Consider the following 13,942-nt stretch of genomic DNA (forward strand, 5'->3'; position numbering starts at 1 on the left):
TAGAGGTACAATGGTAAATCCCTGCCTGCTGGCTGCCACAGTAATCAAAGCCCTGCACAGAATCTTCACTCTGTTCGGTTTCCCCGCCTACATCCACAGCGATCGGGGATTATCTTTCATGAGCAATGAGCTGCGTCAGTTCCTGCTCAGCAAGGGCATCGCCTCGAGCAGGACGACCAGCTACAACCACCGGGGAAACGGGCAGGTGGAGAGGGAGAACAGGACGGTCTGGAAGGCCGTCCTGCTGGCCCTGCGGTCTAAACATCTCCCGGTCTCCCGCTGGCAGTAGGTCCTCCCCGACACGCTCCACTCCATCCATTCGCTCCTCTGCACCGCGACTAATGAGACCCCTCATGAACGTGTGTTTGCCTTCCCCAGGAAGTCCACCTCCGGGGTCTCGCTCCCAACTTGGATGACAGTTCCTGGACCCGTCCTCCTCCGGAAGCATGTGCGGGCTCATAAGTCGGACCCCTTGGTCGAAAAAGTCCACCTCTTACACGCGAACTCGCAGTGCACCTACGTGGCACACCCCGACGGGCGCCAAGACACAGTCTCCCTCCGGGACCTGGCACCCGCTGGATCCCCACCCATGACCCATGACCTGACACCGCCCCCTCCCCCCCCCGGTTGCCTCATTCACCTCTGCACCACTCACCCTCCCTCCAGCGATCCTCACTGCAGCCCCCGCCTCAGGAGGATCCGTCCCCCCACTGGTTCTACTCAGGGGTGACGAAGACGAGGACAACACGCTCCCGGAGTCGCAGGTGACCAAGTCGGCGCCCACATCACCACCAGGACTGAGGCGATCGCAGAGGAGGGTCAAGGCCCCCAACAGACATAACTTGTAATGTTTTCCACCACCCTCGCCGGACTCTTTTTTAACAGGGGGTGAATGTGATAGTCACCACTAGTGGTATATTATATGTATTATGGCACTGCCCGTATATTAGAGGTACAATGGTAAATCCCTGCCTGCTGGCTCCGCCCAGTAGGCGGCGTATGTGCTCGCCGGTGCTGCAGCCATTCTGGTTCCAGCTACAGGAGGCACAACATCTTGTTCAATAAAGCCTCGATTGTTCCACCATTCCCGCATTGTGGTAATTGATAGTGCATCACTAATATGGCCCAAATGTTAGGTGGGGTTACAGGAATAGGGGTGGGGGATTTGACCTGGGTAGGATGCTCTATCGGAGCAGGGGCTGGTGCAGACTTGATGGGCTGAATGGGCTCCTTCTGCACTATAAGGTGTCTATGATTACTTCTTTGATTTCAATTCAAGGGCAATTAGGGATGGGTAATTAATGCTGGCACTGCCGGTGACGCCCATATCCCATGAATTAAGAAAGATCAATTCAAGGGATTCTGAAGTAATAATCTAGGTCAGTTCAATGGACTTCGGAATTTCTAATAAGAATCTTCAGTAGTGTCACAAGTAGGCTTACATTAACGCTGCAATGAAGGTACTGTGAAAATTGCAACAACCATTTCAAAAATATGCAATCAACAGCAAATTTTGGGAAATCCCGGAGGAGCAGGTGACAAATTACAAGACCAAATTAATAATCTTGAGGAATGGTGATACAATTGGATGGCTGAATTTCAGTCTAGCTGTGCAAAGTGCCTAGTGCGCTGAGGACCCGGGTTCGATCCCGGCCCCGGGTCACTGTCCGTGTGGAGTTCGCACATTCTCCCCGTGTCTGTGGGTCTCACCCCCACAACTCAAAGATGTACAGGGTAGGTGGATTGGCCACGCAAAGTTGCCCCTTAATTGGAAAAAAATAATAGGTTGCTCTAAATTTATTTTTTTTAAATAGCTGTGTGAAGTGATACCGTTTGGAAGGAATAATATTTTCATATTTTCCTTTGAAAATAAGTGTCAAAATGGGGCAATAGAATCACACAGATTAATAAGGCCATGTAAAAGCAAATAAAATTTATTTCTTAAGAGTTAGCAGCGAAACTGCGACCAGATCTGGTTAGACACACTTGTAGTACTTGAACAGTTCTGGTTTTCATATTATTAAGTGGAAGCAGACATTGTCCAAATGCAGAAACAGCTGGACAATATCTAGATGGATGGCCAAGTGGCAAGTAACATTCGTGCCACACAAATGCCAGGCAACGACCATCTCCAACAAAAGAGAATCTCACCATCGTCCCTTGATATTCAATGGCATTATCATCGCTGAATCTCCCACCATCCACATCCTGGAGGTTACCACTGACCAGAAACTGAACTGGACCAGCAGTACAAAGACTGTGGCTTCAAGAGCAGGTCAGAGACTAAGAATTCTGCAGTGAGTAACTCACCTCTTGACTTCTCAAAGCCTGTCCACTACCTCCAAAGCACAAGTCAGAAGTGTGATGGAATACTCCCCACTTGCCATTGATGAGTGCAACTCCAACAACTCTTAAGAAGCTCGACACTATCCAGGACAAAGCAATCCGCTTGATTGTTCCCTGTTCCACAAATATTGAAGAATAAAGGGATTAAGGGTTATGGTGTTCGGGCCGGAAAGTGGAGTTGAGTCCACAAAAGATCAGCCATGATCTCATTGAATGGCGGAGCAGGCTCGAGGGGCCAGATGGCCTACTCCTGCTCCTAGTTCTTATGTTCTTATTCACTCCCTCCGCCACCGACACACAGTAGCAGCCGTGTGTACCATCTACAAGATGCACTGCAGGAACTCATCAAGACTCCTTAGTCAGCACCTTTCAAACCCATGACCACTGCCAACTGGAAGGACAAGGGCAGCTGATACAGAGGATCACTATCACCTGGAGGTTCCTCTCCAAGTCACTCATCATCCTGCCTTGGAAATATATCGCTGTTCCTTCATTGTCACTGGGTCAAAATCCTGGCACTCCCTCCCTGACAGCACCCGGGGTGTACCTACTGCAGCGGTTCAAGAAGGTGACTCACTGCCATCTTCTCAGGGGCAACTTGAGATGGGAAATAAATGCTGGCCTACCCAATGAAGCCCACATCTGGTAAATGAATAAAAAATATAGAGGTACTGGAGAAGTTGCAATAAAAGATGATACCTGGACTGAAGCTTTGATCAGGAAAAATTAAATAGGCTCGGGCTCCTTTCTCAGGAAAAGCGAAGGCTTAAGGGTAGCAAAATAGAGATCTTTAAAATGATGAAGGATTTAATGGAATAGATATGGAGATGTTTCCACTTGTTGGTGAGACCAAAACTAGCGGCCATTATTTAAAAAATGGTAACTAAAAAACCCAATGAGGAATTCAGGAGAATTTATTTTACCCAGAGCGGTTAAAATGTGGAACATTGCCTCTGCAGGGAGTGGGTGAGGCATTTAAGGGAAAGTTAGATAAACATTTGAGGAAGGAATAAAAGAATATATTGACAGATTGAAATGAAGAGAGGTGGAGGAAGGCAGATGAAGAGTTTCAGAAGCCTGGGACAGTTGAGCTGAGTGGTGCGTTCTTGGGATTTATAGTGTTCAGTGCCAACCTATAGCACTAACACAGATCAGTATAATTCTCACGATCACCCAGAAACATACAATCAACAGAGTACAACTCAATGAGTGAGTGCATTCCCAATGGGGATATAAACTATTGGGTGATTGCACGTGCAGTGGGGGAGAACTTCCCTTGCAGGCATAGTGATGCATGATCAATTGCACAAAGACTAAAGTTGGGTACAACTGTGGCTTTATTACAGTCAGATGTGTGGCCTCCTGCTGCAGCTGGTGAAATGGCAGGGCACTGGAGGTCATACATATTTATACAGTTCTCCCTGGGCACAGCCAGCCGGCAGGAGCTACTGGCGAACCTGTAGTGCAGGTCCTACCTTACATCTCCTATTACAGTGGTTCACCACATTCACCCCCTGTTAAAAATGAGTCCGGCGGGGGTGACGTGAGACTTTATACAATTAGTGCAATTATGTACAGCATAATACAGGGAAAGAAAAGTCCATGTTGACGGTCCGGAGTCCGTCAAAGGTTCAGCCGGTCCGGTGCTTTGGTGCTTCGTTGGGAGCGGCGTAACAGTGGCGGCGAAGTCGGTGCTGGTGGTGGTGGAGGTGGCACCGATGGCGGTGGTGGCGGTGCTGATGCTGGCCAGTCATCGGGGAACTCCGGGAGTGTGCCAAAGTCCCCTTCGTCCTCTTGTGCGGAAAAAGGGGAGGGGGGGTGGACTGGTGGGGTCAATATTGACGGCGCGGTGGGAGGTGGGGCACATTGGTGGAGGGGGTTGTTGGGGTGGAACCTGACGGTGCCAGGTCCCTGAGTGAGACAGTATCTTGGCAGTCGTCGGGGAACTCAACGTAGGCATATTGAGGGTTGGCGTGGAGCAGGTGAACCCTGTCCACCAAGGGGTCCGCCTTGTGGAGTCGGACGTGCCTACAGAGACGGACCGGCCCTGGAGCTGTGAGCCAAGTCGGGAGCGACACCCCGGATGTGGACTTCCTGGGGAAGGTAAAAACACGTTCATGGGGTGTGTTATTAGGGGCGGTGCACAATAGTGACCGGATGGAGTGCAGAGCGTCAGGGAGGCCTCCTGCCAGCGAGAGGCTGGGAGGTTCCTGGACCGTAGGGCCAGCTGGACGGCCCTCCAAACCGTCCCATTCTCCCGTTCTACTTGCCCGTTTCCCCGGGGTTGTAGCTGGTCATCCTGCTGGAGGCTCTACCCCTGCTGAGCAGGAACTGACGCAGCTCATCGCTCATGAGTGAGGATCCCCTGTCACTGTGGATGTAGGCGGGGAAACCGAACAGAGCGAAGATGGTGCTGAGGGCCTTGATGACGGTGGCAGACGTCATATCAGGGCATGGGATGGCAAAGGGAAATCTGGAGTACTCATCGACCACACTGAGAATGTATGTGTTACAGTCGGTGGAGGGGAGGGGCCCTTTGAAATCAACGCTGAGGCGTTCCAAGGGGTGGGAAGCCTTCACCAGGCGTGCATGTTCCGGCCGGTAGAAGTGCGGCTTGCACTCCGCACAGACCTGGCAGTCCCTGGAGACTGTCCTTACTTCCTCGACGGAGTAGGGCAGATTGCGAGCTTTGACCAGATGGTACAATCGAGTGACCCCCGGGTGACAAAGGCTGTCGTGTAGGGCCTGGAGTTGGTCCACTTGTGCGCTGGCACATGTACCTCGGGAGAGGGCGTCTGGGGGCTCGTTGAGTTTACCGGGGCGATACAAGATCTCGTAATTATAGGTGGAGAGCTCGATTCTCCACCACAAGATTTTATCATTTTTGATCTTGCCCCGCTGTGTGTTATTGAACATGAAGGCTACCGACCGTTGGTCCGTAAGGAGAGTGAATCTCTTACCGGCCAGGTAATGCCTCCAATGCCGCACAGCTTCAACGATAGCTTGGGCCTCCTTCTCGACGGATGAGTGTCGAATTTAAGAGGCATGAAGGGTGCGGGAAAAGAATGCCACGGGCCTGCCTGCCTGGTTTAGAGTGGCGGCAAGGGCGACGTCTGAAGCGTCGCTTTCTACTTGGAAAGGCAGTGACTCGTCCACTGCGCGCATCCCGGCCTTGGCGATGTCTGCTCTGATGCAGGCGAAAGCGTGTTGTGCCTCGGCCGCAAGGGGGAATTGGGTGGACTGGATGAGTGGGCAGGCCTTGTCCGCATAGTTTGGGACCCACTGAGCGTCGTAGGAAAAGAACCGCAGGTAGCATTTGAGGGCCTTGGGGAAGCGGGGGAAGGGGAGTTCCATGAGGGGGCTCATGGGGTCGGGGTCGGGCCCGAGAAGCCCGTTTTGGACTATATAGCCGAGAATGGCTAACCGGGTCGTGCTGAACACACACTTCTCTTTGTTGTAGGTCAGGTTGAGAAGAGTGGCAGTGCGGAGGAATTTATCGAGGTTGGCATCGTGGTCCTGCTGGTCATGGCCGCAGATGGTGACATTATCTAAGTACGGAAAGGTGGCCCGCAAACCGCACTGGTCGACCATTCGGTCCATCTCTCTTCGGAAGCTGCTTCACAGCTCCAGGGTCCCAAGTTCGATTCTGGCTTGGGTCACTGTCTGTGCGGAGTCTGCACATCCTCCCCGTGTGTGCGTGGGTTTCCTCCCACAGTCCAATGATGTGCAGGTTAGGTGGATTGGCCATGATAAATTGCCCTTAGTGTCCAAAATTGCCCTTAGTGTTGGGTGAGGTTGCTGGGTTATGGGTATAGGGTGGAGGTGTTGACCTTGGGTAGGGTGCTCTTTCCAAGAGCCGGTGCGGACTCGATGGGCCGAATGGCCTCCTTCTGCACTGTAAATTCTATGATAATCTATGAAGACCGAGACCCCATTTGTGATACTGAAAGGGACCCTAAGGAAGTGGTAGGGTGACCGTCCGCCTCGAAGGCAGTGTATGGCCAGTCTGACTTCCGGATGGGGAGCTGGTGGTAGGCGGATTTCAGGTCAATTGTTGAGAAGACCCGGTACTGCGCAACCTGATTGACCATATCAGATATGCGTGGGAGGGGGTACGTGTCGAGCTGCGTGTACGGATTGATGGTCTGGCTGTAGTCCACGACCATTCTGTGTTTCTCCCCAGTTTTAACCACTACCACTTGGGCTCTCCAGGGGCTGTTGCTGGCCTCGATAATACCCTCCTTAAGCAGCCGCTGGACTTCGGACCTGATGAAGGTCTTGTCCTGGGTGCTGTACCGTCTGCTCCTAGTGGCAACGGGCTTGCAATCCACAGTTAGATTGGCAAAAAGGGAGGGGGGATCGACCCTGAGGGTCGCGAGGCCGCAAATGGTAAGGGAGGGGTAAGGGCCCGCCGAATTTGAGGGTGAGGCTCTGGAGATTGCACTGGAAGTCCAGGCCCAACAGGAAGTGCAGCGCAGAGATTAGGAAGGACATAGAGGCGGAAGTTACTAAATTCTACGCCTGGGCCGTGAGGGTGACTGGACAAAAGCCTCGGATCGGGATGGAGTGGGATCCGGAGGCTAGGGATATCCTTGATTGGCAGGGTGGACCGCGAGGGAGCAGCGCCTTACCGTATCTGGGTGAACAAAGCTTTCGGTGCTCCCAGAGTCCAGCAGGCACGAGGTCGCGTGGCCATTGATTTTAACCGTCGTCGACGCGGTGGACAGGTTGTGCGGGAGAGATTGGTCCAGCATCATCGAAGCGAGCTGCGGGTAGCCATCGGATGCTTCGGGTGGCGAGCGTGTGCGGTTCCGATGTCGGGATGTCCGGAGACCCTGTGGGGGACAAGATGGTGTGCACATTGTGGTGTCGGAACAAGGTGGCGGCACCCATGGTGCGCACATTGCGGGGTCGGGCCAAGATGGCGGCGCCCATTGGTCGCACATGGACCCGGGAGGAGAAGGTGGCGGCTCCCATTGTGCGTCTGGCATGGGGGAGGGGGCGATAGCGGGCGCGATCGCAGCGACTGCACTGGCCTGACACACACCCGCGAAGTGGCCCTTTTTACTGCAGGCTTTACAAACGGCAGTGCGGGCGGGGCAGTGTTGGCGGGGTGCTTCTGCTGACCACAGAAGTAGCAGCAGGGACCCCCGGGGTGCACGGATTGGCGTGCGGCGCAGGCGTATTGCGAAGGCAGGGCCCCGGCTGAGGAGGTCGTCAGCGGGGTCCAGGAGGGGTAGGAAGGAGTAGAAGGGTTGACAGCGCGGCGGGAGGGGTACGATTGTACATTACGGGACGCGACCGTCATGGAGAGCGCCAAGGTTTTCGTCTCCGCCAGTTCGAGCGTGGCCCCTTCCAGCAATCGTTCTCGGATGCGGTCCGACGCAATCCCCGTCACAAAGGCATCGCGCATGAGGAGATTTGAGTGTTCGGCGGCCGTGACGGCCTGACAGTCACAGACCCGGACCAGTGGAATTAGGGCCCGCCAGAAGTCTTCGATGGACTCACCAGGTAGTTGCGAGCGGGTGGCAAGTACATGCCTGGCGAAGAGCGTGTTCGCCTTCTGCGCGTAGTGTTCCTTAAGGAATTCCGTTGCTTTTGTGTAATTCGTGGCGTCTTGGATCAACGGGAACACGCTGGAGCTCAGTCTGGAGTACAGGATGTTTATCTTCTGAGCCTCCGTTGGCGCGGGGTCCGCCGCGTTGATGTAGGCCTCGAAACCTGCTAGCCAGTGAGTAAAGTATTTCCTGGCATCGGGCGAGTGCGGATCCAGCTGCAGGCGATCGGGCTTAATTCTGATATCCATTCTGTGGAAAATCTGACTGTAATAAATTGATGCACGATCAATTGCACAAAGACTAAAGTTGGGTACAACTGTGGCTTTATTACAGTCAGATGTGAGGCCTCCTGCTGCAGCTGGCGAAATGGCAGGGCACTGGAGGTCATGCATATTTATACAGTTCTCCCTGGGCGGAGCCAGCCGGCAGGAGCTACCGGCGAACCTGTAGTGCAGGTCCTACCTTACATCTCCTATTACAGTGGTTCACCACACATGGCTTGTCCATTGTGTGAATGTAACTTCACTGAAGGGTGACTACAAGGCGAAGGCAGAATATAGATTTCTGTGGGTGAGTGTATTCCCAATGCAGAATCTATCTTTAGATAGGTCAGCATATTCTTCATGGCTGTAAAGGTTCCTCAGGGAGATGAGTGTGTGTTCTGCTGAATGAATATATTCCCCACTGATGGATGGGTACATTTCCAATGGGTGAATATAATGCCCAGATAGGTCACCATGCCTTGCTGGGTGAATATAAGCCCCATGACATTTGACGTAAGCTTCTAATGAGTATATGTATTGCTGATAGACAAGCATAACAATAATGGGTGAACATTATACAGAATCCACAGCATAGAAACAGCTCATTCAGCCCAAGTGTTTTATACTGGTGATTCTGCTCTCATACAATCCTGTTGGTCAGTGATGGTAGTTAGTGATGGTAGTTAGTGATGGTAGTTAGTGGTTGTAGTTATGGGATTGTGCAATAGTACCAGATAAACATTAAGAAATTGACAGTCCATTGTAGTGCTGTTTTTCAATGTGTGGAGATGAAAAACAGGCTTCTCGCTCGTTATCTCATATTTCACATTATCCGGCAAAGCCAGACTAGTGTTATCGGAAATCCACACAATCGGTGTGAAAAAGTGAACATCAGCAACAGGAGAGGCAGTCATGCCAATGGTGTTTCCAGGAACGAGGACATCCATTCAGTATCGTCAATTTGTCAGAACTAAAGAGCTAAAGTCTGCGCTGGCAGCCGGGTGCCGTTCTCTGTCGGTAACACCGTGGTGGTGAACCTTTCCTCTGCTGCCCTAGCCGTTATGTGAAAGCTGGGGCGGGGCACAATGGCTGCACAGTGCCGAGACACAGAACCCCTTCAGACTCTGAGTGTGGGGGTTTTCACAATGGAGCAGGGAGGCAGCTTCTTTCTGGATTGGGCTCTCTCAGTGGAATGGATGCTTTTAAAACCAGAGAGCAGGTCACAAAGGGTTACACACATTGGCTCTGTGCAAATTGGTTCCGTCTGTTTGAGAATGGTTCAGTTGCACTAATCTTCAGGAAAAGGATTGCAAAGCTATAACTAATTGCAAATGAAATATCATGTTGAGAAATTGCTGCAAAACGCAGCCTTGGCGAACATGCCGGTATTTGCTAGAATATTCCAGCAGCGACTGCAGCAACGCCCTGAACCATCTGTGCTAACTCTGCTGCTTTTACCCATCTCAAGCACCCGTTTTATAACAAAGCCCCTTTTTTCTTCACTGACCTTTTGTTGCTGGGTTTCCTGCCCCAAACTGTGTTGCTGCAGTTACCACGACTCCATTCTCTTTCACCTCTGGCAGGCTCGAGGTTGTTTTATTGTCCCTGTCCTGATCCATACACGGACTGTGTTCTCCTCCAGCCACTGGCTCCATCTCTGCGGCAGCCTGATAGGGTTCTCCTGACGACTTGTGCAGGGGCTTGCGATCAGCCTCTGTTACACTGCGCTGGTACTGATGCTCTGCTGCTTCCCACACAGACTCAGGCTGAAAGAGAGGGGTGGGGGGGGGGGAGGGGAGGGGAGAGGGATCAGCTACACGTCCATATTCATGATTAGTGGAGAACTACACAGGGTTTCTTTACTGCTAATGACAGATCTCCTTCAGGTTCACTCCTGAACAGAATTCCAATACACGACATTCCCCATTATGTGGAGCTCTCCAGCCCCATCTCCAACTGCCACATTTCTCAGTTTGTCAACAAAATCTAACGTTGTAATATTCACAGTACTGCAGTCAGGCACAAAGCTTACTCTCCTCTCCAGAAACATCTAAATGCTGACTGCCATGACTGCCAGAAACCCACATCTCCATTCTACCCATGTCTTAAAGGGATGTTTCCCTGACGGCAAGAACACTATCATATAGCCGCATGGACCATCTCCAGGATCATTGACTCTCAGGGGACAAAAACCAGTGGCCGTCACCCTGTCCATGTCACAGCCCAACAGCTGACCCTGAGTCAGCAGTTCAAATCTCCAAGTCGAGTTTCAAACAGCCTTCCAAGAGTTAACTTTATACACACCAAGATTCAGTATCATTATTGCCTATTTCTGAACAGGTTGCATGCTGCTGAGGTGACAGGCAAGAGAAGAGGCCAAAGAGTCACTGACCAGGAGGTTACAGACTTGCTCCCAGATCAATCTGTTAGCTAATCTCAACTGCAGAGCTCTGAATTGGACCAACTATACAGCATGAACTCTGGCAAAGGAAACATCAGCCAGGGTCCTGGCTCTGAGATTACAGAGAGCGCAGTACAGAATAGTGCAAATGAATAAACGAGGAATAGAGATGTTGCCATTGGCTGAGGAAGTGGGACAACCCAGCTGGCCATCACTCTTGGGCACCTTCAGCAAGCCTGTGCAGAGTGAGCTGTATCGAGCAAGGAGGTTTGTCAAAGAGAGTCAAAGACAATTGGGACGTTAGACACACACCGAATCTCACTGGGATACAGTTCGCCACACACTGACTCTCACTGGGATACAGTTCACCAGACATTGAATCTCACTGGGATACAGTTCCCTACACATTGACTCTCACTGGGGTACAGTTCCACACACACTGACTCTCACTGGGATACAGTTCCACACACACTGACTCTCACTGGGTTACAGTTCCACACACACTGACTCTCACTGGGGTACGGGTTCCACACACACTGACTCTCACTGGGGTACAGTTCCACACACACTGACTCTCACTGGGTTACAGTTCCACACACACTGACTCTCACTGGGGTACGGGTTCCACACACACTGACTCTCACTGGGGTACGGGTTCCACACACACTGACTCTCACTGGGATACAGTTCCACACACTGACTCTCACTGGGGTACGGGTTCCACAGACACTGACTCTCACTGGGGTACGGGTTGCCACACACTGACTCTCACTGGGGTACGGGTTCCACAGACACTGACTCTCACTGGGGTACAGTTCCAGACACACTGACTCTCACTGGGGTACAGTTCCACACACACTGACTCTCACTGGGATACAGTTCCCTACACATTGACTCTCATTGGGGTACGGGTTCCACACACACTGACTCTCACTGGGGTACAGTTCCACACACACTGACTCTCACTGGGGTATGGGTTCCACACACACTGACTCTCACTGGGGTACAGTTCCACACACACTGACTCTCACTGGGGTACAGTTCCTAACACATTGACTCTCACTGGGATACGGGTTCCACACACACTGACTCTCACTGGGATACAGTTCCACACACACTGACACTGACTGGGATACCGTTCCACACACACTGACTCTCACTGGGGTACGTGTAACACACACTGACTCTCACTGGGGTACAGTTCCACACACACTGACTCTCACTGGGGTACAGTTCCACACACACTGACTCTCACTGGGGTACAGTTCCACATACACTGTCTCTCACTGGGATACAGTTCCACACACACTGACTCTCACTGGGATACAGTTCACCAGACATTGACTCTCACTGGGATACAGTTCCCTACACATTGACTCTCATTGGGATACAGTTCCACACGCACTGACTCTCACTGGGGTACAGTTCCCTACACACTGACTCTCACTGGGGTACAGTTCCACACGCACTGACTCTCACTGGGTACAGTTCCACATACACTATCTCTCACTGGGGTACAGTTCCACACGCACTGACTCTCACTGGGTACAGTTCCACACACACTGACTCTCACTGGGGTACAGTTCCACACACACTGACTCTCACTGGGGTACAGTTCCACACACACTGACTCTCACTGGGGTACAGTTCCACACACACTGACTCTCACTGGGGTACAGTTCCACACACACTGACTCTCACTGGGGTACAGTTCCACATACACTGACTCTCACTGGGGTACAGTTCCACACACATTGACTTTCACTGGGGTACAGTTCCACACACACCCTGTGCGGGACTCTCGAGCCCGCGCCGGTTCATAGAATCAGCGTTCACAACGGAAAGTCGGAAAGTCGTGTGACGCTGGTCCGGCGCCATTTCGCACTTCTCCGAAGAAGCGAAAATGGCAAGGTCGTGAAAGGTGCTGCGCGGCCAGGAGACTCGCCTGAGGTGGTCCGATGAGCGATTCTCTGGGCTCCCAGCGATACTGTGGCCCGGATGGGCCGAAGTCCCGACAGCGTGACCCGAGGTCACGCCACTGCGGTCCTAATATGGTTTGAAAAATCATCAGCCAGTCGTGCTGGCTGTCGATGCGGCAGCAGGAGGTAGGGGTCGGCGTGGGGCGGACCTAGGGCTGGCAGGCCGGGCATGGGCGTGGCTGGGAGGGCGTGCGGTGTACAGCCCCGGTGCCCGGGAACGGCCCGCCAAGGCAGGGTGGTGCCAAAGCCACAGCCGCCATTACGGCGGCAAGACTGATAGGTACCGACCCCGGGCGCTGGCTGAGCGCAAACCTCCCGGCCGTACGGATGGGTGGCGGACCCCCCAGGGGGCGGCCCTCCTAGCCGGCAGCACCCATCGGCGGGTAGGCCCAGGGCCGCACCCACGGTAGCCCCCTGTGAGGGCAGTGCCATCCGATGGTGGCGCTAACAGGAGGGACGGCCAACAGGAGTTGGGGCACCAATGGTGTGGGCACAGGTGGCAGTGGCGCAAACTGCCAACCAGGGCGGCCACGTAGCCCATGGCATCTGGTTGTAGAGAGGGCCATGGTTAAACTTGTTGTCCACCCCCCACCCTCTGAAGATCATAATGTTTGGGCACCAGCCAGCGAAGTTGTCTGCCGTGGCTGCTGCCCTGCATGCAGCCCTGTGGCAGTGTCAGCGCAGGCGGCTCAGAGAGGCGGCGGATGCTGTAGCAGAGGGACGGGCTGCAGAGGGCCAGGTGGCACCCGCTCAGGCTGGAGGGCCGCCTGAATGTTTATGGGGTGTACTGTGGTCGAGACAGGCGCAGGAGCAGGAGGAGGAGGAGGATGACCACGATGAGGGCGAGGCACAGGATAAGGACGAGGAGGATGAGGGGGAGAGAGGGGAGGAGTATGTGGTGCCACGGTGCCGGAGGCGCCCGATGAGGCCTTGTGTCTACCGGCGCCGCATGTCTTTTCAGAGGCTCCCGGACAGGGCATGCAGGAGGAGGCTCCGGATGAGCCGGGAAACCGTCGCCCATATCTGCCACCTGATGGCACACCTGGCACCGCATGGGACTGGGGGAGGATTACTCTCCCCGTGGCCGTCAAGGTTACGGTGGCCCTGAACGTTTATGCCACGGGATCGTTCCAGTCGCCGAGTGGGGACCTGTCCGGAATCTCCCAGGCATTGGTACACGGGTGCATCCGTGCTGTGACGGACGCCCTGTACAACATCGTGGAGCGCTACATCCAGTTCCCTGTGGACCGCGCCCACCAGAATGCCCGGGCAGCGGGATTCAAAGCTGTGGCCAGGATACCCATGGTCCAGGGGGTGATCGATGGGGTGCACGTCGCCATGCGGCCACCAGCGGAGAACAGGGCGGTGTTCATGAACAGGAGAGGGTCCTCCTCC

General features: G+C 53.4%; 1 protein-coding gene across 4 annotated transcripts in view; it reads right to left on the reverse strand.

Annotated features, from left to right (window-relative positions):
- maptb (microtubule-associated protein tau b) overlaps positions 1 to 13,942 on the reverse strand; it is a 300,500-nt gene that overhangs the window by 251,656 nt on the left and 34,902 nt on the right. For all 4 annotated transcript variants that reach the window (XM_072486888.1, XM_072486889.1, XM_072486891.1 and 1 more), the window contains exon 2: positions 9,675 to 9,933. In XM_072486888.1, the coding sequence (XP_072342989.1) occupies positions 9,675 to 9,822 (148 nt within the window). In that variant the 5' untranslated portion in view covers positions 9,823 to 9,933. The remainder of the gene's footprint in view (positions 1 to 9,674; positions 9,934 to 13,942) is intronic.

Source organism: Scyliorhinus torazame, chromosome 21 (genome assembly GCF_047496885.1).
Source record: "Scyliorhinus torazame isolate Kashiwa2021f chromosome 21, sScyTor2.1, whole genome shotgun sequence".
NCBI classification, from domain to species: domain Eukaryota; kingdom Metazoa; phylum Chordata; class Chondrichthyes; order Carcharhiniformes; family Scyliorhinidae; genus Scyliorhinus; species Scyliorhinus torazame.